This window comes from Spea bombifrons, chromosome 3 (assembly GCF_027358695.1).
Source record: "Spea bombifrons isolate aSpeBom1 chromosome 3, aSpeBom1.2.pri, whole genome shotgun sequence".
In the NCBI taxonomy this organism is placed as follows: Eukaryota; Metazoa; Chordata; class Amphibia; order Anura; family Pelobatidae; genus Spea; species Spea bombifrons.
In genome coordinates this window covers 100,546,404-100,574,149 of record NC_071089.1, presented here as the reverse complement: position 1 = coordinate 100,574,149, position 27,746 = coordinate 100,546,404, and the positions used below count along the sequence as shown (strand labels likewise).

The 27,746-nt window shown below is 41.5% G+C and overlaps 2 protein-coding genes across 4 annotated transcripts in view; both read left to right on the top strand.

Annotated features, from left to right (window-relative positions):
• Positions 1-585: 585 nt before the first annotated feature.
• Positions 586-19,901, top strand: D2HGDH (D-2-hydroxyglutarate dehydrogenase). Of its 2 annotated transcripts, none has more exons than XM_053460749.1 (10): positions 586-969; positions 6,403-6,713; positions 7,992-8,049; positions 8,413-8,552; positions 8,917-9,110; positions 14,984-15,152; positions 15,625-15,768; positions 16,443-16,585; positions 16,679-16,844; positions 19,189-19,901. In XM_053460749.1, exons 2-10 carry the CDS (start codon positions 6,410-6,412, stop codon positions 19,446-19,448), a joined length of 1,578 nt encoding a protein of 525 aa, XP_053316724.1. In that variant the 5' UTR covers positions 586-969; positions 6,403-6,409; the 3' UTR covers positions 19,449-19,901. The 2 variants fall into 2 exon arrangements, with proteins under 2 accessions (XP_053316724.1, XP_053316723.1); XM_053460748.1 differs by lacking the exon at positions 586-969 and adding an exon at positions 1,435-1,678.
• A 3,918-nt stretch (positions 19,902-23,819) lies between these two features.
• Positions 23,820-27,746, top strand: part of DGKD (diacylglycerol kinase delta) — a 28,761-nt gene continuing 24,834 nt past the window's right edge. For both annotated transcript variants that reach the window (XM_053459276.1, XM_053459275.1), the window contains exon 1: positions 23,820-23,955. In XM_053459276.1, the coding sequence (XP_053315251.1) occupies positions 23,830-23,955 (126 nt within the window). In that variant the 5' untranslated portion in view covers positions 23,820-23,829. The remainder of the gene's footprint in view (positions 23,956-27,746) is intronic.

Genomic DNA, 27,746 nt, shown 5'->3' with positions numbered 1-27,746 from the left:
AACACTTGTTAATTCATTTGACACACAGTTTGCATCTTGTGTATCCAGCTGTTTGTTAAAGTAGCACTCCAGCCTTCATGCACGTAGATTAAGGATTGAAGATAGAATAGAGAAGGGATAAAATAGAAGAAGTAGAAGTGGTTGGCAGAGAAGGTAGGTAAACATTTAGAGAGTGTGAGAGAGAGAACTTGGGCACCGGCCAACAAATTTTGTTCCTATATTAAAAATGCCCCCATTTTTGGCCGAACTGAATGAGCAGGGAACGGAAAACTAATAGGCCAACAATCAACTGACAAATGTGTCCGAATCGTTTTTGGCCCATTTCCACGTCGAATGGGCATACAGACGCAGTCAGTGTGGGTAGGTGAGAGCTATTTACAGTTCTAATGGTGACGCTTGGTAGATGTCTGGTGGTAGGGAGTTCCAAAGATTTGGAGGTATGAAGGAGGATTTTGAAGGCGATGTGTATTTTATAGGATGGGGGGCATTGATGTTAAGAACTTGCACCGATACATCGTTATATCTACTTGTATTACTTGTTGAACAGTAAAAAGCTGCTTAGTGTTTTGTAGAGGGATTTTAGAGTTCTCTGGTGGAATGAGGGCGCAAGTCGATTCCTTCATTAGTCCAAGTAATAATAGAACGATGACTCAACGTGATCAACTTAGAATTTTAAGCATGTGATCAGTCAGTACCTTTAATTATGAGTGAGTTATTAAGTCTCCATTTTATTGCGGTCCTGCCAAGGCCACTGTTGTTCAGTGCGTCCCAGAATATCTGAGTGACCTTTGTGTGGTTGTCCATGTCTGTAAGAAGCAGAAAGGAGAACTGGTATTTGGATAAGATGTATTGTGCGGACCGATGATCTATTTCAGGTCTTAAGGCAATTCAGAAGGACTGATGCACTGAGCCTAAGGGGAAGCAGAGCAGAACTTATTGCCCTGGACGTTTGCTTTGCACCGTCTTTGTGTAGGTAACTATATAGAATATTTGCAAAAAAAAGTGGTAATTGTTGAAGGGAGGAAGAGAAAAAACTTTGACTCCTCAAAAAAACCTAGTTTTTGTGGTTTTATTTATTTCATAGGGTGGGGGAGGCTAGCAAGTGTATGATGTGTAAAATAGTTATATTTTTAGTATATACTCTTGAGATTGTGTTTATAGTATAACACTGCAGATATGCGTAAATACTTTCACAAAACATTACAAATAAAATATCCACTATCACAGTAGGTAAGACCCAGTCTGCGGTCTTGTCTTAGAGTCAGGATAGCCACACGGTACCATGCCTGTCTAAATTCTCTTATCCAGTTAGCCTCCAACACCTCTGCAGGAAGGCTGTTCCCCTTATCTATCACTCTCTTATTATTATTATTATTATCACTATGTGCATTTTAATCCCCTGCTCTGGTTTTGGAAGTCTTTGGCGTGTCACTGCAATGCATACTGCAAGTACAGTGATGCATATAAGGATTTGTCATGGATGGCTGGCCAGGGGCTGGTTGTTTCTCGTATTAACCCGGCCCCAAGGGCTGGAGCTGCACAGATCCTTCTCAGCTGTATCCCTGATCACTGAGACATACCCTTTGGCATGGTCTATGCTAGGCTGTGGGGTATGGGCGGGCCCAGAAGCCTGCGTCCTCCATACTGTCGGCAGCACCCGACTGGAAGACCCACGCAGGTTTGTACCTGTGGGCTAACTTTATTATTCAGTCGGAGGGATGGAGGTGTCCTTGGCCACCACCTGCCATAGACATTATTACACAGAAACGTGATCAAGGGGGCTTCGTAGACGATTATAATGGGCGCTTATTGAGGCTGCCTATAGCAGTGCAGATACTATGCGCGGTCAGTGGCGATAGAAACCACCGAATCCGCGCGTAACGTCGGGGTGAGGTGTAGCGTTGTACAAATCATATACCGTTTATAACGTAAAAACGCATCGTAAGGCGGAAGTAGAAAGTGACCCACTTGTCTCCTACGCACCATCAAGCGCCAGTCTTACTCCGCCTCAGCGTCTAATAGTCCAATAGAACATTAGCTCTCTGGGACATCGGGAGGCTTCAGATGGTACGTATGCAGTAATTGGCTAACGCTCAGAGGCTGGCGGGTATGAGTTTTGTGACGCGTCTGTTGCTCGGGGTTACTAGCGGTCACTGGATTGGTTGGTTGGGACTCGGGAGTTGTTTATTCAGCTTTGTAGCATGGCGCTTGTAATGTACGCGGAGGCGGCGGAAGGCACTTGGTTACATACCCCCCTCACTCCATCTCTTCCGTTAATGCCCTGCTTCTCAAGGAGCGCAGAATGTTTGCTCAGTTATGAGTGTCTTCTGTAGCTGCGATAGTCGCAGTAATATGTAGAGAAATACCAGGAGAGCTGCACATTGAACCATGTATAATAAATATATGATTATTTTTAGTGCATTGCATAGTTGTATTATTCACTATTAATAGGTCACAAAGGTACATAAAATGTAATGGTAAATCCCCGGCCCTAGCCTCCTGTCTGAAACAATTGTTCCTCTGTCAAAATGACCTCGTGTAAACGACTGTATTTCAAAGTTGGAAGCGCATTAAGGTGTTGCCCCCCCCTTACCAATGCATTGGAGGCTCCTGCGGATTATATTATATGCATTTTCCCCTTACTGTCTATTTAGACCCATGTGTAGAAATTGCCCCCACAAACTTCAATGGAAGCTCTACCCTGCCACTGATTGGTTGCTTCAATCGTTGGACCACAAAAGAGTCCGTATCTTGACCTGGTGTAAATACTAATGGGAATCGGCAGTGCGCTTTTGCCCCTAGTCAGGCGTGCTTTAGTACCCGTGAAGTTACCTGACAGAATTAGTTATGTTCGTTAGTGATATCAGGCCCTTGGGAAGGGAGTCTCATTACATTTAAGGGTTAGTTAGCAATTTATATATATGCAGGGTTTTGGGGGTACATTTATGGGGAGGGGAATTTTTGTTTTTATTACTTCCGAATAAAGGTAACTTTTATAGAGATCACTTATGCGGAATCATTAATAGTAATCTTTTGAGGGGTACCCCCTGGTGTATCTCTTTTCATTGGACACACCAACATTAGATTCAGCTGTAGCTCTTACCTAATAGCTGCTGGACGATACCCTACTGAGTAATGTCCCATACCCCACAAAACAATGGCAGGTATGATGTTCTACTGGGTACTATAAATTACTCAGGTTAAAAGGAGATGAGTTAGTCACACGTCATCTAAATGATACAAGTACACAATTTGTTTAAGTTGGTGGGATGGCTTTCAAGAAGTCACATGCTGTAGTAACTTTGCATCCATTGTACTGCGCTACGGGATTTGATGGAGCTATATAAAACAAATAATAATAATCGTGAACTCATCGTGAACCTTCAAGTAACCTGCAGACCCCTTGCTTAGTCAGTATTTCTCTCGAGAAATGGAAATCTAGCCTCTTGTCCATTCGTGCTTTATTCCGGAAGTGCAAGGTTTATAATTGGTTGTTTGCGCTCTATATGCTAACAGTGATTACATTGAATGTAAAGGTACAGTCTACTGCCCCAAACAGCCTCACCAACAAAAAACGCACATTAGGGTTCTTACTAAGTAAGATTGTACCGTCGCCCCTCTCGCTAGTTTTGGATGCTAGAAGCGGCCACTCGCTGGCAGGGATGATCTTTCTTAGAACTCAGTGGGATTGATGCACTTGAATAGGGGGTCTTGGAACCAATGTTCCATCTAATTTTTCTTAGTTGGCGTGCGCAGAAAATTTCTCTTGTGCAAAAATTTTCACAGAGCAAAAATTGTGTGTGCACAATATCCGCGCCGCATAAAGTTTAAAAAAAAATATAATTTTTTTCTTTTTTTGGGAAAAACTATTGCGCGCACAATTTTTGGACGTGTGCACTCTCTAAAAAAGCTATGTGCACACGCACAAGCGCACAGCTTAGAGGGAATACTGCTTGGAAACTGACAGCTGTCTTGTGGTGAGTATCTATGCATGCGCATTGGTGAACAGGAGATCTGGCAAAGCAAACAACTGGAAGGCAAAGAAAAGGGCAAATACAGAAAAGATTCATATAAATCCATATATACATTTATAGAGAAAGGCAAAGTAAAAGATGACATTCAGCTATTCAATTAATTAAAGTGCATATGATAGTTGGACAGCACACAGCACACATATGTAACTGCACACAAGCACATTCACATATTAATGAATACAGTGGCTTTTAAATTTGGAATAGTCTGGAACACGATCCCAGGATGGAAAGGAGTAACCACTCACAGGACATTGCACTGAAGTGCGATTACTTTGTTTATTGTGCAAATCATTTGCTAGACAGATACAATATTGATCGGCACCATATCCTTTTGCACCATATTTGCACGGATTCAGGTACATTTTCTCTACTCCCACTTCCCTTATACAGTGTGTATGATTTTAACCGTTTAGTGTTCCATTGTATGCACCATTACAAAAATTGGCAGGACACTTTACTTATATAGATAGGAGGAACATAGATCAAAATGTTCCATGCGCACTTGCTGACTCAGGGGATAGAGACAGCTGTGGAATCCAATGTAGATTTTATTTTTTTGAAAGCGTTTTAAATTGTGCTGATCAAGTAAGGCAACAGTACATAACACAGTGTGGGAGGCAATCAATTTAGGACCTCAAGTCTCTATTTTGACAATTTAGAATAACTGAATAATTCAGTATATATATATATATATATATATATATATATATATATATATATATATATATTTGAATTTCATGAATACAGAATGCAAAATAAGCCAATCATAAAGGAACTTAGCGGTAACTATGCTTTTTTGTAAGCGGATGATTACTTATCAGCATTTGGACAATTAATTGACTCTTTAACTATTAACCCTTTAATGGTCCATCAAAAACATTCTGTTGTAGCATTGAAGTAAGGATTTTGATGTACCAGTGATAAAAGCACTGTTTGGGTTAAAAGATATCATTAATGCATACCCCTTAACATCTATCTGGACACCTGGGTTAGGGGATGTGGACGTCAGTGGGCGATCCCCCTGACACTGGTAGGCGTTCCGGCTGATGTCACCCCAATTTAAGGGGGGAAGTGGGTCTTCTGTGACCTGGAGGATTTGGGTGTAAAACTGGAGAACCAGAGAAGCAGCGCTTCTCCCAGAGTCTCCAGGGAAAACCTGGAGAGGTCCCAGGTATGGCTGTGAGGTGGCTACATGGAACACCACAGACTTCCATTTACCTTACAGCTCCCTGGGCTGGTCAGGGGAGATCAGAGGATCTTCTCAACTAGCCCATGATCCTCACTGCCTGGAAATCAGGACTGTCCAATGAAGACTTTGACACTAGGTGTGAAATGTATTCTATAAATATATTATGCATGGGTAACAAATTATTAGTCATGTCCCTACAAACTCACAATGTCTACTAGGAGTAGCCTCCTGGCTCCAACGGTCTCACCAGCTGGACTCACTAGCTGCCTTATTACCGACTGATTCCTCTGTCCAGCACCACCACGAGGTGATCTTTCAGCGGGTCACGTAATGTGAAATCATGTCACCCTGCCGAAGTAGCGCAGCAGATCCCGTGTTTTATGGCTGGCTCCTGCATCTGTACACAATCTCATTTTAAGTCAACGAATAAAGCAACATTTGGTGCCATTCCTAACTTAAATAAACATATCCATAAACAAAAAAGTGTAACAGGACATAAAGTGTATGCTCCCTAACTGTATATTGCTGTTTTTTGTATAAATATTATTCTGTTCTTCTATTTATAGTTAATAAACAAAATAGTGTGACCCCCCCCCTAAGAAAATCCCGAATGCCTTACTTCCACTCTAACAGATGTTATCGTAGCCTTTCTTGCAATTGCCAATAACTAATTTCCCTAATGCAACTTTTGGGCTGTCCACTTCCGATTAATCACTGTTGCACCATTACTCCATTACTTCAGTATAGGCATCGGCGTGAATCCAAAGGTTTACACATAAGTTCATGGTTTCAGAGCATATGGAATTTGCCGCATTATTTATAGCAAATGGTTATTTTCCACCATATCATGAAAATATGTTTGTTAAATCTGTGACAGAATTCTAATTACTCTTTACCTTTTTAAAAAATAACACATCTCAAGTTGTAAGCTGTACTTCCACAACATGTCACAAATATTTAAGAATACTAACCACAATCAGTCTGTAAGGGATCAGGTGTGTGACAATGAAGGCATTTTGCATATATGTCTGCTTTTAATGTCTCAACAAATTCTCCCATTTCCTGAACCTGAGATCCGTTTTACAGGATTATGTACATGCTAACAGCTAAACATTCTGTAACCTATACACCACTTTATTACCGAACCTCTATATACTGACTCATCTTTATGTATTGTAGGGTAGTTATGACTTTTTCTGAACTCGGAGTGCCCTTCAGGTGGTGTTCCAGGACATGGACAATGACAAAGATCACCCGAATGGCTAAGCCATGCAGGGGGCAGTTTGCCATAGCTTCAGGATGTAGACTACTGAGTGTAAAGCCTGTGGACCCTCCTCTCACGTCGGAGCGTTATAAGGTGTCCCGTCTACCATTTTCCCAAGTCACAGCTCAGGACCTGAACTGCTTCCAGCAACTGGTTCCAGGAAGAGTAGTCACGGAGGAAGACGATCTGAGAAGCCATAACATTGACTGGCTCCGCACAGTACGTGGTAAGATGTATGCAATGAAGCAACAGGAAGTGTGGGTCTTGTGTATTTATTTGTTGGCAAAGCTGTGTTTGTTAAATTACTAGAGAATTGGGTACAGTGTTGAACATTAAAGGTGGGTGAGCTCGCCTGTAACCTCACAGGAGCAGGATACTCTTCTCCTTTTGTGTCAGTGTGCCTTAACCTGTGCTCGTGTTTTTACTAATTTAACATATTGTCCTTTTTTACTGTAATTGTAACGAGAACCAGGGGTCTACCGGGACGTACCTGGCCGTTGCTGCCCCTTCCTCATAGCAATATCTAGCTACAAGATGGGTATCGGTTCCGATTCACAGAGTAAACGTGCTCCTTCAGGGAAAGAGGGTCTTCACAACACGTCACACCAGTCGTGAAGCAAGGACTAGGCATGGTTCATATAACCATTTTACATGGAGAAATTGACAGACACAGGAAACAGGAAAAGATTAACATAACACAAAACACAATGACACAAAGAACATCGGCGCTAGGGCTAATCTCATCACACATACAACAATGGCAAATGCACAGCAGAGGTAAAGGGATTAGGGAAGTAACGCTTAAACAGACTAGACAGTAAGTCATTCCCAATACACATACAGGGTGGAAACACAAAATATTACAATGTAACCCTGCAAGTCAGTATAATGCAGTCCCAATAATATTCTGAAAACAGGGGCCCAACATCATAACCATAACCAACCAACTAAATAAACACAATGTAACGCATACATAAAAACATGTCGATATCCTGAACAAAACAGAGAGAATAGAATACCAGGGATATAACCAAATGAATCGCAATTTAACAGGACCGTGGCCTGTTACAGTAACTTTATATTCTCCGCACTAAAGAATCTGCTGGTTCTGTATAAATAAAATTTAACCGAGAGGAAGCCCGATGAGTTCCTGGGGATGTCCATGAGTCGGGCCAAGCCAGGCTCGACCCACTGGGTTGTTTCATATTGTTCTCAATGAACACGTCTTCCTAGCTCCCAGAAAAATCAAGCAAGTTGCCGTTTATTTATTTTTCTGGCTTTAAATTTCTGTGTAGATATGGCTGACCCTGCTGTTAACTGTTAAAATTGTTCTTTTTATTACATTTCACATTTTTTAATCTAATGTTTCCAGTTACAGAAGGACAGGATGTGCAATAATTAATTTCTTCATGTAATTCCAATCATTCTAGTTTTGATATATATGAAGTTGTTTTATCATGTTTCCCATACACTAGTGTAACTTGGTCCTCTGGATTTATTTTAGGTCACAGCAAGGTGCTTCTTAGACCCCAAAATACAAATGAAGTGTCTGAGATCCTAAGGTAACCACCTTTAAATTGGTAGATGTTCACATATTTGTATAAATCTTAAATAGACACTTTAAACGTTTGTGGTTGCTTAGTTGTTTTCATTGAAAACAAGGAAATCTCTGGCTGTAACATAATTGCAGAATGGTTTTCTAATAACCAATTACGATTTTAAAGTTAAACTTGGATTAGGGAACACAACATGCCATCGGAACACAGGAGTGATGGGAGTGATAACTAAAATAAAGTATTACCGCTGCTGTAAAACAAGCTGCATATACAGAGATGTTCTGCTGTGCCATTTAATGTAAAGTGTTTGGGGGTTATAAGACCACCACGCCATGCACTTAGATCCACTATTTTCTTCTTTTTTCACAGATATTGTAATGAGAGGAACCTGGCTGTGACCCCTCAGGGTGGGAACACAAGCTTAGTTGGGGGCAGCATCCCCGTCTTTGATGAGATCCTCATCTCCACTGCTCTTATGGACCAAGTAATCAGTTTTGATGATATCTCTGGTAAGTACTTTAATTTTAAATCCCTCTTTTAAATGTATACACATTGTTGATCCAGGGCTATTAACTGCAACTAACCATATAGTAATTAATGATCCTGTTAAAATGTGTGTGCCAGATACATGATCATTGACATAAACACTCAGGTGCTTAATGCACTCTCTTACTACAAACCTCAAATGGACCAAATGATAGTACTTACATTCCTAATCGCTCCAGAGAGAATATAACTCATAATTTAGGATGGGGTGGCATTTAGGCGTATTTTGAGCACATTCATGTTACGAGATAATGTATAAGATAAATTAATAGCACTTCTTCATGGTGTTTTATTTATTTACCTTGTAATGTCCCTTGCGTGTTTCAGGTGCTTTGGTATGCCAAGCAGGATGTGTTCTGGAGGCTCTGGACAAATACCTGGAGAGACGAGGATATACGATGCCTCTAGATCTTGGTGCAAAGGGAAGCTGTCACATCGGAGGCAACTTGGCCACTAACGCTGGTGGCCTCAAGCTTCTTAGATACGGATCTCTCCGAGGGACGGTTCTGGGATTAGAAGCAGTAGGTGGTGTCTGTAGCAGACCCCGTCTGAAATGATGGCCAAAACTTTACTGATGATTTTTAAAAGCTTTATTGTAAACTTTCCTTTAACTCCAAAAATTCACCGTAAGAGCTAAACAAAATACAAATAATATGCATTAATGACTTATCCCTAAATTATCTATCTTTTGCATATTACTAATACAAAGTAAAAAATATACAGACCTTATGCCTTTTCAGGGGTTTGCTAAACAACCTTGTATATGAGGATGGACTCTGATAACTCTTGTTGATATGCTGGCTCTCTTGTATTACAGTTATGACCAGTATGACTGTTATGACCAGTATATCCCAAGACCATTTCCTTCTGAGTAACAGTCCTACCCCAAACACATTCCCCCTGCAACATGGACAGTGTAAACCCTATCCACATTTAAAACTTGCAAAAACTATGAGAACATGAATACAACAAATTATAACATAAATGACAGAGTTAAGTCTGTTACACTCCCACCAAATTATACATGTTTTCCAAACATGAGTAATTTCCACTTAATAACACATTAATAACTATAATAAATTATAGTGAAGTCCTTTAGAACATTCAGTCATTCAGCTTCCAATAATAAGATCAACTTCTGTGCTGGTCTCTCTACTGCTGAGATCTTGTTTATCCGTTCTCCTTTCTTGCTTAGTGTTTTATCACCAAGTGCTATTGTGGCCGCCCTTACTAGTCCATCTGGGCTGATTATGGTGTCTATAATCCGTCCAAGTCTCCATTAATTTCTTGGCAAATTATCATCTGCATCCATGACCACATCACCAATTTGAAAATTCCTCTTGGAAGCATGCCAACACTGCCTAGTAGTGATGTTGAGAAGATACTCCTTTTTCCATCTGCTCCAAAACTGTTCAGTAAGATACTGTACTCGTCTCCATCTCTTTTTCCCATATAAATCTTCTCTTGTGAATTCTCCTGGTGGTGGAAGGGCTGTGGTGGATTTCATGGTAATCAGATGGTTAGGTGTAAGTGGTTCTAAGCTCTTGGGGTCATTTAGGTTGTCCACTGTAAGGGGGCGACTATTGACTATAGCCATGGCTTCATTAAACAAAGTGCGTAGTGAAGCATCATTGAGTCTGCCCGATGAGAGGGAAACTGTAGCATTAAGAACACTCCGTACAGTTTTGATTTGACGCTCCCATACACCACCTGCATGACTAGAATGAGGGACATTCATAACAAAATCACACTGTTTATCTGCAAGAAAAGCAGCGAGCCTTTTTGAGTCAAGCTCCTGTAATGCTAAGTTAAGTTCATTCTTTGCGCCGATGAAATTGGAACCTTGGTCACATCTGATCTGCCGTACTGTGCCTCGAATTGCAATAAAGCAGCGTAAACTGTTGATAAAAGCATCCGTGGACATATCTTCTAGCATTTCTATATGAATGGCTCTTGAACAAAAGCAAGTTAGAAGCAGACCATACCTTTTGTGCTGTTTCCTTCCTTCTTTAATCATGAAAGGACCAAAGCAATCCATACCGCAATACACAAATGGTGGAGAAGGCTCCACACGTTCTTTGGGGAGATCACTCATCCTCTGGCGTTCAACAGATTTTCTCAGTCTTCTACAGGTTACACAGTTGCGAATGTAAGATCTGACAGCTCTGTTTATTCCAGGTATCCAATATCCGCTAGATCTGATTTCATTAATTGTGAAACCTTTTCCTTGATGCTTTACACTTTCGTGATAGTGTGCAATTATCAACCTTGTTATATAATGATCTTTAGGAAGAATCAGTGGGTGCTTGAATGAGTGAATGCACAACGAGTGGTTTAATCTCCCTCCCACCTTGATTATACCATCTGTATCTAAGAAGGAGTCCAGGTGATGAAGTTTATTATGACCTGGAAGTTGTTTTCCTTGACTCAGAACATCTATTTCTTTCTGATATATTTGTTTCTGCACACCCTTCAAAATCAAGCGTTTTGCATCATCTTGTTCACTTACGGATGCAGGTGAATGGGTTTTGTCTTTCTTAATCCGTCTCTGAAGGCGTGCAATGGCCTTGACAGCCTTAGACCAAGATGAAAATTTGGACAAATGGTCTACAAGATCTTTACTTAATATGGTCTTTGTTTGTAATGTCTGAATTTTTCTTACTTCTGGGTCTCCTACTGTAAGTTCCAATACAACATTTGAGGTTGGTATTTCCTTTTTCCATAAGAATGAGGGACCAGGGAACCAGTTAGATGAGAGTAACTCATTTGTTGTTCTTCCTCTAGAAGCATTGTCTGCTGGGTTTTTATCCTCATTTGCTGTTTCTACATCACCTCTTTCAATTATGTCCTTCATGTAAGCAATATAGTCCGTCTTGTATTTTTCATTTTTACAGAACTTCTTGTGCAACTGATTAAGTCTGACTTTAACATGTTCTCTATTGTCAGGTAAGTATGGACGTTGTTTAAACGGAAGGGGCATTTCATGTCCTTCAGCATTTTTCTTTATGCTGCCCTTCAGTTTGTCTAGGAACGCAATAACATCTTGCGAGATTGTCTGGTCATCTGCTGTGACGTCCTTAAAGTCGGACTCTAGTATACGGATTGCATCCACAGGTGTCAAAGCTGGTATCTCCTTTGTGGTTAATCTGTGACAAAGACTGACTGCTGATGAGACGTTGATGCGTGGTGTGGAGCAGCCCACAATACTCCATCCTAAGTCTGTCAGAATAGCATAAGGTTCATCTTCTTTACCTAGTATGACTTGTCTGGGAGCTAGCACTCTAGGGCAGTTGTAGCCGATCAGTAAACCTACTTTACAACTGAGAAGAGGTGGCATTTCGTTTGTAATTACCTTCAAGTGAGCCCAGTTATTTGCTGTTTCTTGCGTTGGTATGCGATCATTATTAATAGGAATACACTCCTTTGTGTATACCGGAGGAAGATTGATATACACTGAGGAATTGTACCCTCTTACACGAAGATTAGACACTCTTTTACTTTTGATGACCATATTGTCTCCTATCATGGTGGTAAGTTTAAGTTTTATTGGGTGAGTATCTACTTGAAGTACGTTACTTATTTCTTCGTCAATAAAAGTACTGTCACTCTGAGTGTCTAACAAAGCATAGACAAGCTTTTCATCGGATGGATTTTTAACAGACGACACCCATACAGGTACTATCATAGATGTCATGACTGAATGACTTGTGCTTGTGATGTTAAGTGACATGGCATTAGTAGTTTCACCATTCTGTACATGCGCATTGCTTACCATGGACAGTGATTGTTTCCTATCTTCGTTAGCCTCATAGCTGTAATTGTGAAGACATGTGGGATGACGTAACTTGCATACGTCACATGTGTGGCGACGACGACATTCTTTGGCGCAGTGACCTGGTTTTATACAACCATAACAAAGTTTATTATCTTTGACATATGCTCTTCTGTCTTTCAGAGACTTTTGCATGAATTCTGGGCACTTACAAAGTGGATGATTGTCATCTTGACACAACATGCATGGTGTTTTTAACTGTCCCTTTGCTTTTGTCTGTTTATCATTGTTTAAAGCTGTTTGAGTTTTAAAGACAGTTGCTTTGTTTCTTTTGGTTTCCTTTTGAGACTCACGTAAATGCAGAGCTTGAAAGGAAGTAATAGGATTACACATAATCTCTGCTTCCGTTGACATGAATTTTACAAAGTCTTTAAAGGTTGGAAATTCTTTGCTATCCATAAGGGATATTGTGACCTGGCGGTTCCACCTGGAGGCTGCCCAGTCAGGAAGTTTCTGTACCAGCTTTTGGTTCTCTTCACAGTCATTTAATATTTCCAGGCCTTTAACATGAGGTATGGCTTGCAGACAGGCATTTAAGAAGTCTGAAAATGCTCTCAGACCTTCTGCATCTTTGGACTGTATTCTAGGCCACTTTGATAGCTTCTCCCGGAATGCTCTTTGAATGATAAAGGGCTGCCCGTATCTTTGGTTAAGCTTGTTCCAAGCATCTTTGTAGGATTCCTCATCATTTCGATAAAAGGTGCCTTCAAGACATCTGTGTGCTGAGCCACTCACGTACCTTTTCAAATAATAAAGTTTGTCAGCTGCAGAGATGCCCTTTCTATCTATAAGTGACATAAATGAGGCTTTCCAGTTCACAAACTGAATTGGGTCTCCGTTGAAGACTGTAGGTTCAGGTGTGGGTAATCTGTTGATGGCAATGCTGTCCTGAACTGCTTGAGCAAGGAAAGCCACTTCACTGAGATTTGTTGACTGAACAACATAGTATTGTGGATGTGTTGTAGAAGAGATTTCGTTTCTCTCACTTTCATGTTCATTTTGTATCAAGTTCAATTGACCTTTCGCTTCTTGTTTTATTACTTCATCATAGGATTTTACTCTGGCACGTGCAACTTCTAAGTCCTTTTCTAACTGCAGCCGTTCTAATTCAAACTTTTGAATTTCTAGCTCTTTTTTGAGTTGCACTTCTAGAGTTTTTATTTTTTCCCTTTGCTGTCTTTCTGAATGCATCATCTTGTATGCAGCCTCTTTTGCAGCAAGCTCTGCCACAGCATCTGCTCGTTTGCTTGTTGCACCAGAAGATTTAGAATAGCTGCTGACACTTGCTTGTGAAGCATTAGAATCGTATATAGAGCGAACATAGCTATGAGCTGAAAGTTCACGTAGACGGCTCCTTTCCCTTTCTGCATCAAACTCATCATCTGCCATGGTTAATCTTTCTAACACAATTTTGACAATGTCATTGGTCACAGCTTCACATGCATCAACTTTACGTCTTAAATCAGACACAGGTGTTATATGTTTCCTTATTTCACTAAAGATTTTCATAATACAGTTCTTTTTATTTTCCAGAGAATCAGCAATTTCAGTGAGCTGCTTATCAGATATGTTTGATTTTAACTCATGTCTCGCCTTACGAACATCTATTTTCCATTGTTCATACAAAGTATTTAACCTTTTTTCTTTCTTACAACATTCATCTTTCTGGTAAGCAAGCATTTTTTCTGTAATAATATGTGGATGTTCTGACCGTCTAGGTAGTTCTTCCCTTTCTTGTACATAACACTGTAGTTCAGATATATTTTTATCTTTAAGTTTCACTGCTCCCTTCATATTATTTTCCCTTTTACCTTCTATTTCTGTATGAGACAGGCTTTCATATTCTTGATATTCAGTGTCCATCTCCATAGTGAACTCTTTTACAATGTCCTAGCACCTTAGACCATCATGCTGATTCCAATATGCTGCAGTCCCTTAAATATTGCCACCTTAAGCAACCATGTGCAGCAGGTATTTGAACCAACGAAGGTGAAGCTCTTACTGTAGCAGACCCCGTCTGAAATGATGGCCAAAACTTTACTGATGATTTTTAAAAGCTTTATTGTAAACTTTCCTTTAACTCCAAAAATTCACCGTAAGAGCTAAACAAAATACAAATAATATGCATTAATGACTTATCCCTAAATTATCTATCTTTTGCATATTACTAATACAAAGTAAAAAATATACAGACCTTATGCCTTTTCAGGGGTTTGCTAAACAACCTTGTATATGAGGATGGACTCTGATAACTCTTGTTGATATGCTGGCTCTCTTGTATTACAGTTATGACCAGTATGACTGTTATGACCAGTATATCCCAAGACCATTTCCTTCTGAGTAACAGTCCTACCCCAAACACATTCCCCCTGCAACATGGACAGTGTAAACCCTATCCACATTTAAAACTTGCAAAAACTATGAGAACATGAATACAACAAATTATAACATAAATGACAGAGTTAAGTCTGTTACAGTGTCTAGAAACAGACCATTTTCCATCTGATATCTATTGTCCATGTACATTTTATGGTTTATAGAGTTCTTAATCTCTTGTCTAAGGTTCTTCCGGATGGCACAATCCTGAACTGTCTCAACTCTCTTCGGAAAGACAACACCGGCTATGATCTAAAGCAGCTGTTCATTGGCTCTGAGGGAACTCTGGGGCTAATAACAGCTGTATCCATTCTCTGTCCACGCAAACCCGGTGCTGTAAACGTGGCTCTGCTTGGTAAGGTATATTTGGCTTTAATTTGCACAGCTCTTCTTGACTGTCCTTCATTTATTATTATTTATCTTGATAATAGATTTAGAAAGCTTTTATTTTCTTTGTGATTTCAGGAAAATAATTTCAAAACTGTATTACACAGAAAAATGTTTTTGCAGAAAATATATATGATTTATTCATTGTTTATGTATCTGATGACTGTTTAGAACCGGCATTTGCAATAACAATTGTTTTATTTTAGTTTTGGAAAGTGTAAACTCCTTAATGACAAAGCCCGTACATGTACGGGCTCAAAATGCATTGTTTTCAATGGGTTTTGGGACCGCCCATTGTCCTTAAGGGGGTAAAGAAAGTATTAAGAAAAGAAAAAAACTATGCTGGAGTAAAAAGGTAAATTTCCCGTTGGTAAACTACTTTCACAGCGGTATTAGTGTGAAAGTGCTGAGTTGTATATAATTGGCGTGTTGTGTTGCAGGATGTGAGAGTTTCACTAGAGTGCTGCAGGTCTTCACCCTGTGCAGGGATCGTCTCGGAGAGATTCTGTCTGCTTGCGAGTTCATGGACGCTGCGTCTATGAAGGTGGTTCAGACCCACCTGAAGCTCAACAACCCAATACCAGGTAACACCCCTAACCCATTTTAATATTCTTTCTTTTGCTGTACTTCAGCTCTTGCTTAGACAGCTACAATTGGTAAATTTCTATGTTTCCAAATTAAAAGGAACAAAAGTAAGTAACTATTTTTATTTTTACATTTTGAAGAATGCATGGTTATTTTAAGAAGTTTTTGAAATTCATTTCTATAGGAAAACTGCGTAGTGATCAGTGAATAAAAAAAAAAAACAGCAGCAAAGAAAAACTTATTTTTACATCCCTTGTGTTATGCGAAACAAGAATGAAACAAAGTTGTCTTCCAACAGTAGGATTCCTGTCTAAATGGTGCTGCAGAACTCGGCTTATCGTCCCATATCTTCTGCCCACCAATGGCCATTACTTCAATAATTAAGTTCATAATCCAATACACAAAGTCCTAAGTGACATTGAACCCCAATACTTTCCGACCTTTATTACTTTTTACAATTGAACACGCCCTTTATTAGGTTCCCAAGCCTTGCAAATCATCCAGATCATCTAGCTCTTTCTAGGACTTACGCATATGAAACATATTTGAATGCAGCATCCAGCTCCACTCTTGTTATGGTCTTTAAAAAACCTTGCACAAATGATTGGCTCAGTGTAAATAAAGTATTATTCGTTAAAAAAAAAATCAGCATGGTTTCCTTTTAAAATTGCAGCAACTGCCTTCTACGTATTGATAGAGACCTCTGGTTCTTCTGCACACCACGATGAAGAAAAACTGAATGAGTTTTTGGCCCAGGCTCTGGACACTGGACTGGTAACGGCAGGAACAGTCGCCACAGACCAAACCAAAATATTGGTACGTGCTTTTCACCTAACAAATGACATTTTAATTAGCATTTAATGCTTATTTATTCCATTTGTGCTTCTTTATATTTATATACCATTTTAGAGTCTCTGGGCCCTCCGGGAGCGGATTACGGAGGCTCTGGCTCATGATGGCTATGTCTTTAAATATGACCTCTCTATGCCTGTAAACAAGCTCTACACTTTGGTCGAAGAAACAAGGGCTCGTTTGGGGAAATCTGCTAAAACCATAGTTGGCTATGGACACCTAGGTGAGTATATTGCTGCCTGTACATAGTTATATTTTTGTCTTTGATATTGCTGTATTGGACCCAGACAAGACAATACACAAAGAAAATCAATGTAACCACCTATTATGCAGGGCGCATTGGGCCTTCTTTTAGAATAAACATGCCGAATTGGCTGTTTGTAATGCATGATACATTGATATAGAATGTGTCATTTCATTTTTCAGCAACTGGTAATTAAGAGTAGGTCATTTGATCTGTGCACCAAGCAAAGTTAATCTAGAGCTTAACATTTAGGCAGCTCCTCGGTAAGTATATAATCCTTTTATGTGCATGTATACAGAGCCGGCCTTAAGTGTTCTGGCGGCCTGTGTGAACTACTCCTCTGGCGCCCCCCCATCCCAAAAAAAAGAAAGGAAAAAATCTCCCCCCTCTGCCCCTTCTCACTATCTACTACCTCTGCCCCGTCTCACTGCCTTCCCCCCTCTGCCCCTTCTCACTGCCTCCCCCCCCTGCCCCTTCTCACTGCCTTCCCCCCCGCCCCTTCTCACTGCCTTCCCCCTGCCCCTTCTCACTGCCTCCCCCCTGCCCCTTCTCACTGCCTTCCCCCCGCCCCTTCTCACTGCCTTCCCCCTGCCCCTTCTCACTATATACCCCCCTTGCCCCTTCTCACTATATACCCCCTTGCCCCTTACCACTATCTACCCCCTATCCCTACTTACCTTGTTGCCGGAGTCCTGCGGTGGGAACGGGAGGCGTCCGTCTTCCCGCTCTACACGCTTCACAGCTGAGCGCCAGAATAATTCCGGCGCTCACCACAAAACGCCGGCACCGCGACGGAGAGACGGAGAGTGAGGGGCGCCGAGGAGTTAAATTAAAACATTGTTTGTTTTTTTGTAACTTTATTTAACATCCTCCATGTTAAATAAAGTTTTTTTTTTTTACTTCATTTAACATGGAGGATGTTAAATAAAGTTAAAAAAAAACTTTATTTAACATGGAGGATGTTAAATAAAGTTACAAAAAAAACAAACAATGTTTTAATTTAACTCCCGGACGGCGCCCCTGTTGCTATGGCGCCCTGTGCGGCTGCACAGGTCGCACACCCCTAAGGCCGGCCCTGCATGTATAGATCATTTTTTTCTCTATAGTCAAAGCTATTATCTTGAAACATAGACCCTCTTTGAATATAGATGTTTTTTTAAAAGAATGTGTGTGTAGCGATACCGGCATTATCTTATTCAGACAATTGCAATTTTGTATTTAAAAAAAAATAAGTTTAAAATATCTGAGTTTGTGGCGGTATGGTAGACACTTTTTGCTTTTTTGTTTGTTTGTTTTTGCTTGCTTATCACCAAACAGTACTTGCAATAAGTAAACCCTTTATAGGCGATAAGGTCCCTTTTATTGTTTTGCATCATCTAGCAGACATCTGTATTACTTTGAACATATTGGTTGGCCATTCATTTGGCTGACTGATCCTCCAACCTGTTGAAGCAGTACAGCTCAGGGAAGCTGTCGTGTCCTATGCCTGACACTTTGCTTCTAGTCTTTTGACAGCCCTTGCAGTGAAAACGTCTTATTTAGCAGATGGAAAACATTAGATCTCCCATAATGCAGTGTGATATAGCATTACTGTCTGTGAATTTTTATGTACGAGCTGCTGTTATTTCTCCTGCTCCGTGGATCAATGAATGTGGCAGCTACATGCTCTGTTTCATTATCTCTTGATTACGACAACTCCAGAGCTAACAGAGCACTTTTCCTCCCCATAGTACCATGTTACAATCCAGAGGCTGTCAAAAAACAGTGAATCCGCTACGAAGGAGGAGCTTTTCATTATAATTAATATATTTTTATTTATATTTATAAAGCACCAGTAACCCATTAAGGACCAGGATTTTTTTATTCTATAGGACCAGAGAAACTGCTATGTCTTTCTTTAACCATCATTACAGGTATTACAGGTATATACTGTTTTACAGGTATATAAAATATACCATTGGCAGTATCCGTGCATGAGATCGGCTGCGGCAGTCTGTCTGCTGTAGTGGCGACTACGCCATCATGGTGATGTTGGGATCGTTTTTTTACCAATGACATACCAGATACGTCAATGGTCCTCTAAGGACATATTTTGATGACATATGTCGTTGGTTGTGAAGGGGTTAAAGTACTGCAACAATTCAGTCAGTGTGTCTGAGCTGCGACTCAAAAATATTAAATATTACCCCAGTCTGTGCATACTTAAAGCTAACTGAAAGCCATCAGTCCACCATTCATTCCCAATGACCAAAATGTATGTATGTATGCTCTGAATGTTTTTCTATACCATATCTATTAATGTTTGATTTATTTTCCACTGCAGGTGATGGGAACTTGCATTTAAATGTCACAGCCGAGTCACACACTGATAGTTTGCTGGCTGCACTTGAACCTTTTGTATATGAATGGACAGCCCAGCACAGGGGTAGCATCAGTGCAGAACATGGCTTGGGGTTCAAAAAGAGAGATCACATTCATTACAGCAAATCAACTGAAGCGGTGCACCTAATGCAAAAAATCAAACGCATGCTGGATCCAAAAGGCATCATGAACCCCTATAAAACTATTCCATCTTCGGATTAATCACCAAAGCACACAACTGTTTCGACAATACCTTATTTTCATTGTATTTACAATAGGAAAAAGTAAGGCAATGGTTTGGTTGATCAAAACATGATTTAAAGAGAAACGATAATACCGGTAATCCTATGAAAAGATCTAAAAGGTTGTGTGGTCTACAGATACACATATGCTTTTAAAGTACTTTTTACAGATCTATGGTTGGTGCTTGTTGTATTTGCCTTTTCTTTCATCATGGACTGAATGACCTTACCTTGGAAAGCTGGTTCATTCAGTATGCCGTGAGCTTGGAAGACCTAGGACACCCGTGAATGGTAATGCTCAACATCACCCTTCCGGCTTTTGTGAGCTGTTCTGAGTTGAGACTACACTGAAGAGAATACTACAATCTATATGCACGTGCGATCACTCAATTTTTGATGTATGTATCTGTTTTAATAAATACATCAATTGCCACCTTCAATTATTTTAGATTCATATGTGACCTTAGTAACACTTTTTATTGTAGATATTTTATTTATCAAACAACAATAAATATGGATACATGCTAACAAGAAATGTTGTAGCTCTTCCCAGTACCATATAAAAAACATTTTATTTTTGGAGCTGGAAAATCAGTAAGAACAGTAAATAATGAAAGGAGTTGTGAGCCAGGCAAGTATTATATCATCTCACAGTCTGGAGATTTTTTTCAAGTCAAATGAAGTCAAAGCGATCACACAGTTTCCTTCTACTATTAAAAATGTGAGGGTCACAGGAACAGTTTAATATCCCTGATAGCCCTACCACAGAAAAATGTCACTTATGTGACACAGACGTGGCAGCGCTGCAGCAGGAGCTGCCCTCCTCCTCCACGCTTTGGAATTTCTTGCCACTGATTGGCTGCGTTCGGATTGAAATGTATGGGAGCTCAGTGTCTGAGAAGACCCCAGCCGTTCATCAAGCCATTTCTGGAGCTGAGTAGAGGTGAGTATAGCCTGTGCGGGGAGTCGCTGAATATATACATAGCCCTCCTCACCTGTTGTCTCTGTAAGTCAATTTGTTATGTTACATACTACTTGTTATGTCTTGTCTACCCATTGTACAGCGCTACGGAATTTAATGGCGCTATATAAAACAATAAATAATAATACCCTTTCTGCAGAGGAGGAAACAACAAACACGTGAAGGGACCACACAGTTTTCATATGCATTAAAGAGCACATGGTTGCTCCAGTATCCCTTGGCTCAGATGCTTCTACAACAGATTATTATTTCACTGACAATAAGAGGCCCAAGTATGACAACATAACCACAGAATCAATGTTCTTTTTTTATTATACATAGAAGGTCCAGGTCATGGTAACCTGTAGTCAAATGTTGTTTTTTGTTTCTCTTCATGCATTCAAATCAATGTGCAATTTAGTAGCCAGACAGAAAATGTTACATGCCAAAATGGGCTGTACCCATGGAATCAGTTTAAAATAGCCAGAAGTAAAGTGTTGGAAACCATGGCAACCTGGCTTCTGGAATTCATCCACCCCTGTTAGCAGTCAATTGAAAATTATGTAAAATAGATAAGGGCTCTGCTTATAAGAGCTACTAGTCTGCAGGGGGGGGTAAACACTTATTGGTGAAGGATAAATTTAATCTGTTTATTAAACATTCTGGCAATTCCAAGAATAAAAAGAATTTTTTTTGTTTGGTTTCAGCGCAAGAGGCTCTAGTGTGCTGGCTTTTGCCTCCCTACTGCCTTTAGGCAAACAGTAAATCTGTGTGGTGTACTGCGTGACCTTGTATTTGCTCAGATTCTTACACAGCTGGTTAGTTACTTTATAAATTAAACATTTAATTGATCCTGTGATATGAAACAAAATTACACTGTATCATCGAAGTATGTGGACACCGCCAGGGCCGGCCGAAGACTTAACGCGCCTGGGGCGAAGTTTAAAACGCCGCCCCCCCCCGCCGACGCGGGGGGGGCATTTTAAACTTCGCCGACGCCATACGATCCCCCCCCCCGGTACTTACCTTTAAACAGTCTCCCTGCTCTGCCACGGTGCCGGCTTGTAATGCTGAGCGCCGGAAATTGACGTCACTTCCGGCACTCTGCATTACAAGCCGGCACCGGGACCGAACAGGGAGACTCGCCGCAGAGGAGAGAGAGAGAGGGGCTACAAAAAAAAAACCAAAAACGCTTGGGGGGGCAAAGGGCCGGCCCTGGACACCGCTACTAATTATTGTTTAGGTGTTTCTGCCACAAAATCAATTATATACCGTATTTGCTCGATTATAAGACAAGGTTTTTTTTCAGAACAAATGCTCTGAAAAATGCCCCTCGTCTTATCTTTTGGATCGTCTTATATTCAGATCCCCCACAGCGCTGCTGCAGAGCATCCTCTCTGGCAGCCGGTGAACATCTGCGCCCCCCGGGGCTTCTATGACGGAGTGCAGGCATGACATGACCTTCCAGTGCTCCATCATAGAAGCCCTGGCGGAATTACCGGCCAGCAGAGGTTGTCTACACGCATCGCACAGACGTTCACCGGCTGCCAGAGAGGAGGATTCCCCACAGCACAGCAGGAGACCTGGATCCTCCTCTCTGGCAGCCGGTGAACATAGTGCTTTGCAGTTTGTTGCGTATAGGACTAAGCAGACCGGTCAGGGTGCCCATGCTGACCCCTGTATACTGCCAGAAGCGCCTACAATGGGCACGTGAGCATAAGAACTGGACCCCGGAACAATTTTCTTTCACATCTTGGGGATGGCCAGGTGCGTTTGCGTCACTTACCTGGAGGACACATGGCACCAGGATGCATCCATGGAGGCCCCACCTCACAACGTACAGGACTTAAAGGACAGCTACTTACGTCTTGATGCTTCAGAGCTTCAGAGGTCTAGTGGAGTCCATGCCTCGACAGGTCAGGGATGTTTTGGCAGCAAAAGGGGGACCTACAAAATATTAGGCGGGTGGTCATAATGTTATGGCTGATCAGTGTATATAGTCCTGCAAAATTGGATTTAATACTGGGAAATTGTTACCATCAAACTAGTCTTATTATACGAAGAATAAAAATGGCCCCAACTGAGATAATTGACACAAAAATGAATGCCAGAAAAAGTTTCTGTATGGAAATCACCTTGACTCAATTATATTAATACTAGACTTGTGCATTCGGATTAGTGCAGATTTTAAAGAAATTTTGTTGATTTTTTTCACCCCCACTCTATCTTACTTACACTTTCTGTTAATGTCTACCTGGCTTCTTCACCAACTGCTTCTGTGTCCCTGTCTCCTTTTTCGCAACTTTGCTTCTTGACTTGCCTCTTCTTGTTTTTCTGTGTTCTTTCATGGCCTGCTTCTCCCTGCAATCTGCTCTATTAACCTGACCTCCTGGAGCACTTCTCAATTGGAGGAATAGGGGAGAAGCTGTCCCTGTGGGGAGCGCCATGGCTCAGCCTTTTTGTGAAAGTACTCCAAGATGCCAAAATAATGCAGACAGAGTTGTGGAGAAAGAGAGGTGCAGAACTGCTTCTCTTTCTCCAAGGATCTGTCTGCATTTTTCTGGCCTTTTGGGGTATGCAAGGGGGCGGAGCCACAGCACACAAAATGTGGACAATCTCTCCCCGTTCCTCCAATCAGAGGAAAGGGTGTGTGTTCAAGGCATGCTCTGTCACCGAAGTACCTGGATAACGGGGCTGATACCGGGGAGAGGCGGACAAAGAAATTAGAGAGAAGAACAGGAAAAGACAAGAGAAGAAGTGGAGCTGTGAGAAACTTGACAGGAACACAGAAGCAGTCGGCAGGAAGACATTGCGAGAGGGTTAAAGCGAGTGTGCGAAGTACGAGAGTATGAATGACAATGAACTTTGTTTCTGAATAGAAAAAACCCTGTGAATTTTGTCAGAAAAGGCAGGAAATTAAATTCATTGTCCTAATCGGTTTTGGTCCATGTGTACAAGTCTGATTGATACCGTTTTCTATGCATTGGGTACCAATAATTATATACAGTAAAAGAAACCTGGCCTGAGCTTAACATTTCAATTGCAAATTTTCAATGTTATTTTTCTCCGTGGAAATGATCTCGGCTCAATATTACTGGCGCTGGTTTTATAAATCGGACGCCGCTCTGCATGAAACGAGTAAACTAGCCCTGGAGTAACCGAATGTCTCCATAACGCTGTAACGAAATTACGGAGAGACTTCCGCCTCTCTTCGTGAAGAACGCGAACCAAAGACAAGCGAGCAGAGGATTCTGGGAGTGCGCACTGCCTCTGCACCAACAGGTGGCGCTGTGTCACGAGCGGCCGCCGAGCTGAGTCGCCAGCAGATGTCGCTGTTTTACTGGTTGTCCTGGTCCCCTGTAGCTGGCGCTGTGTCCCGGTCCCCGGCTCTCGGGCAGTGATGGCGGCCTCCCAGGCTGCAGCAGTTCCCGGGGCCCCGGCCGAGGATTCCTCCGATAGCGAACCGGAACCCGAGCCGCAGAAACTGCACAGGAAAGTGTCAACATCCGGACAAATTAGGAGGAAGGTGAGTGAAAGCCAAGGAGCATTGCGTCCGTGACATTAGAGACACTGTCTGTATCAGAGAGTGGGGCATATCGAGAGAGAGGCCGGGGAAAGCAGTACAGGGGCGGGGGAATGGAAGAGACACCATGCAAAGAGATCCACAGGCGAAACAGACTCCAAGAGACAGACGACGATGGCGACATTATGGTTAATAGGAGTGAGACCATTAAGACGAAATGCAGGGGAAAGGGACGTATAGTGAGTGAATGTGACAGAGCCAGAGAGGATAGACATAAAATGAGTGGATGTGACAGAGCCAGATAGAAGAGACATCTAATGAGTGGATGTGACAGAGCCAGAGAGAAGAGACATCTAATGAGTGGATGTGACAGAGCCAGAGAGAAGAGACATCTAATGAGTGGATGTGACAGAGCCAGAGAGAAGAGACATCTAATGAGTGGATGTGACAGAGCCAGAGAGAAGAGACATCTAATGGGTGGATGTGACAGAGCCAGAGAGAAGAGACATCTAATGGGTGGATGTGACAGAGCCAGAGAGAAGAGACATCTAATGAGTGGATGTCACAGAGCCAGAGAGAAGAGACATCTAATGAGTGGATGTCACAGAGCCAGAGAGAAGAGACATCTAATGAGTGGATGTCACAGAACCAGAGAGAAGAGACATCTAATGGGTGGATGTGACAGAGCCAGAGAGAGGAGACATCTAATGAGTGGATGTGACAGAGCTAGATAGAGGAGACATCTAATGAGTGGATGTGACAGAGCCAGAGAGAAGAGACATCTAATGGGTGGATGTGACAGAGCCAGAGAGAAGAGACATCTAATGAGCGGATGTCACAGAGCCTGCTGATGAGACATTTAATAAGTGTATGTGACAGTATGAGCCTGAAGGAAGAGACATTTAAGGAGTGTACGTGACAGATCTAGAGAATGAGACATTTTATGAGCGGGTGTTACATTAGTAGCCTGGGGGAAGAGAATTTAATGAATGAGTGTGACATTAACAGTTTGAAGGAAGAGACCTCAAATAGGCATATTTGACAGTAGGAGTCTATGAGACATCTAATGAGTCGATGCAAGGGTTTGTGATGGACTCCTGTAATGCTTAAATGTGAGAGAGCTGGACAATGAGGCGTTTAGTGAGTGGATGTGACACTAACAGTCTAAAGGAATAGACATCTCATAAGTGAATGTGACAGTAAGAGAGAAGGAAGAGGCATATACCGTAATAAGTGTTTGTGATTGTGAGAGACTAAAAGAAAAGACATACAAGGGAAGAATAGACATCTGATGGGTGGATATGACAGTAGCAGTCTGTGAGAAGAGACGTCTAATGAGTAGATGTGATGGAGCTTTGGGGTAGTTTGGGGTAAGAGAGGTTTAATGGATGAATGTGAGTGGATAGGACAGAGGTGTGGATGTGACAGTAAGAGACTGAGGAAAGAGACATTTAATGAGAAGACATGAAAGCAGTAGCTTTAATATAGAGACATCTAATGATATACTAAGTGCCTATGGGAAGAGACATATTATGTATGGATGAGACTGTTAGTATTGCAGTGACATCTAAAACATGGATGTGACATTAAGAGTTTGAGAGGGAGAGACATCTAATGACTGAATGTAGAATTATCCAATGAGCAAGCATGTGAATGAGACTCCTTATATGTGGATTTGAGAGACTGCAGAGGGAGAATCATTCATCTGGTAGATGTGAAAGACTGCTTAGGATGAAAGGAAGGAAGGAGAGGGACGGATCAGGATGAGTGGCGAGTGAGTGCTTAGGATTCTATGCTTATATGTATGAACTATCTTAGATTTTTCTGGTCTTAGCGGATCGAGAGACTGAGGGCGTCCATGGATGTTATAAGTTTGACAAACAGTGAAATGTAAATAAGACAGCCGTCGGTGACTTCTCAGGATGTCGGGGAGATGGGAGGAAAGGCAGAGCTGGGTGTAAGGGGCATGGTTCTGTTGTGGGTGAGTGATAGCTCTGAGCTGTAATCATCTTAGCCGGGTGACTGTCCTGTCTGACGAGCGACCTGCCGGGCAAACATCTGATACATATATAAAAAGCAGTCGGTAGGTGGGTCAGGGGTGGCAGCGAGAAGGTAGGACGTCATTGCGCTGGTAAAGCCAAAATGTCGATTGTGTATTATCCGTCTGATTGTTGCTTATAAACAGATTTACGTATTGGTGATGTATCCTCAATGGCCTCCTCGTAGAAGCTGTACCCTCACTATGTGCTTTCACATAATGTTCTAGAATAACAGGCAGCTTGAAGAAAGGGGCTGAGGAAGGAAGATGCAACTAGAACAGAGACATACTTCAGACTTATTTGTTTACTTGATTTGTTTAAAGCATGTTCCTGGGAAATGTTCCCTGCCATATGCTGCTCACGTTCGTTTGCGAATGTTCTGTGTCACCGAGAGATAGAATACAGAGACAGGAAGAGGTACGAGAGATTTGCTTGTAGGGGAGAGAGAGAGAAGCACAAATGGAAACCCTTTCTTTGCTAAAAGTCCTCATTGGTTGCTTTATATTATGGGAATTCCCTTTCTTTGTTAGTTGGCATATTGGGGGAGAGGGGGGCAGGTTCTGTGATCTGGGCCCAGGTGTTCCTGTACAGAAAAAGTCTCGTTCCTGACTTGAGAGTACTGGACCTGCTGAGACTTCTGGGAGGAGTAGTTCATAACCATCTGTACAAAGTTTGGTAACGCTTGGACACGTAAGAACGTGAGTTTGGAAGGCTCTGCCGATAGATATTCTAGAAAAAGGAAAGCGTTACATCGGTGCAAACAAACACCTCGAGAAATGGGGTTAGCAAAGAAGTGTTTGTGCTTCTAGTAACGGCTTTCCTGGAGACATGCTCTGAAACGTCCATTAAGATTTGAAGAATGACTTAGAGGTTCTCGTAGGCAAGCAAGGACATTTACGATGCAAAGAACAAGCGAAAAGAGGAAATGAGTTACAGAACGGAAACAGAGGCAAACATACAAGGCCAGCTGGTTATGTTTCTAAAATTGTACACTTATTTCTCACAAGGGCCTTTGATGGCTCCCCAGGGAAAGATAAGAGAGAGTAGTTTTAGATTCCATGAGATCTAGACATACAAGGACAAACATGCTTGGAAACACAGCTACAAACAATAACCCTTGCATGTGTTTCATTCATATGGAAAAAGGACTATAACGCCATGAAATCATGTCAAGAGACTTGTTAAAAATAATGGTATATACGGCGAGGAGAGAAATTGTTTTATAACCAACCCTACCTGTGAGCCCAGGGTGTAGACTAAGTATTGATTCATGATTGGGGTGCAGCGCCCAGCGTATATAGATATTGATGATTGATTGGGATGCAGCTCCCAGTGTATAGAATAGGTATTGATGGATGATTGGGGTGCAGCGCCCAGAGTATAGACTAGGTATTGATGGATGATTGGGATGCAGTGCCCAGCGTATAGACTAGGTATTGATGGATGATTGGGATGCAGTGCCCAGAGTATAGAAAAGGTATTGATGGATGATTGGGATGCAGTGCCCAGAGTATAGAAAAGGTATTGATGGATGATTGGGATGCAGTGCCCAGAGTATAGAAAAGGTATTGATGGATGATTGGGATGCAGTGCCCAGAGTATAGAATAGGTATTGATGGATGATTGGGATGCAGTGCCCAGAGTATAGAAAAGGTATTGATGGATGATTGGGATGCAGTGCCCAGAGTATAGAAAAGGTATTGATGGATGATTGGGATGCAGTGCCCAGAGTATAGAAAAGGTATTGATGGATGA

Bases quoted from the DNA above. Each gene is read 5' to 3' on its own strand.
- D2HGDH (XM_053460748.1), top strand. From the start codon at position 1,437: ATGCATACTGCAAGTACAGTGATGCATATAAGGATTTGTCATGGATGG. The intron at 1,679-6,402 runs GTTTGTACCTGT...TATGTATTGTAG, and splicing joins CGACTGGAAGACCCACGCAG to GGTAGTTATGACTTTTTCTG. The intron at 16,586-16,678 runs GTACGTGCTTTT...ATACCATTTTAG, and splicing joins CAGACCAAACCAAAATATTG to AGTCTCTGGGCCCTCCGGGA.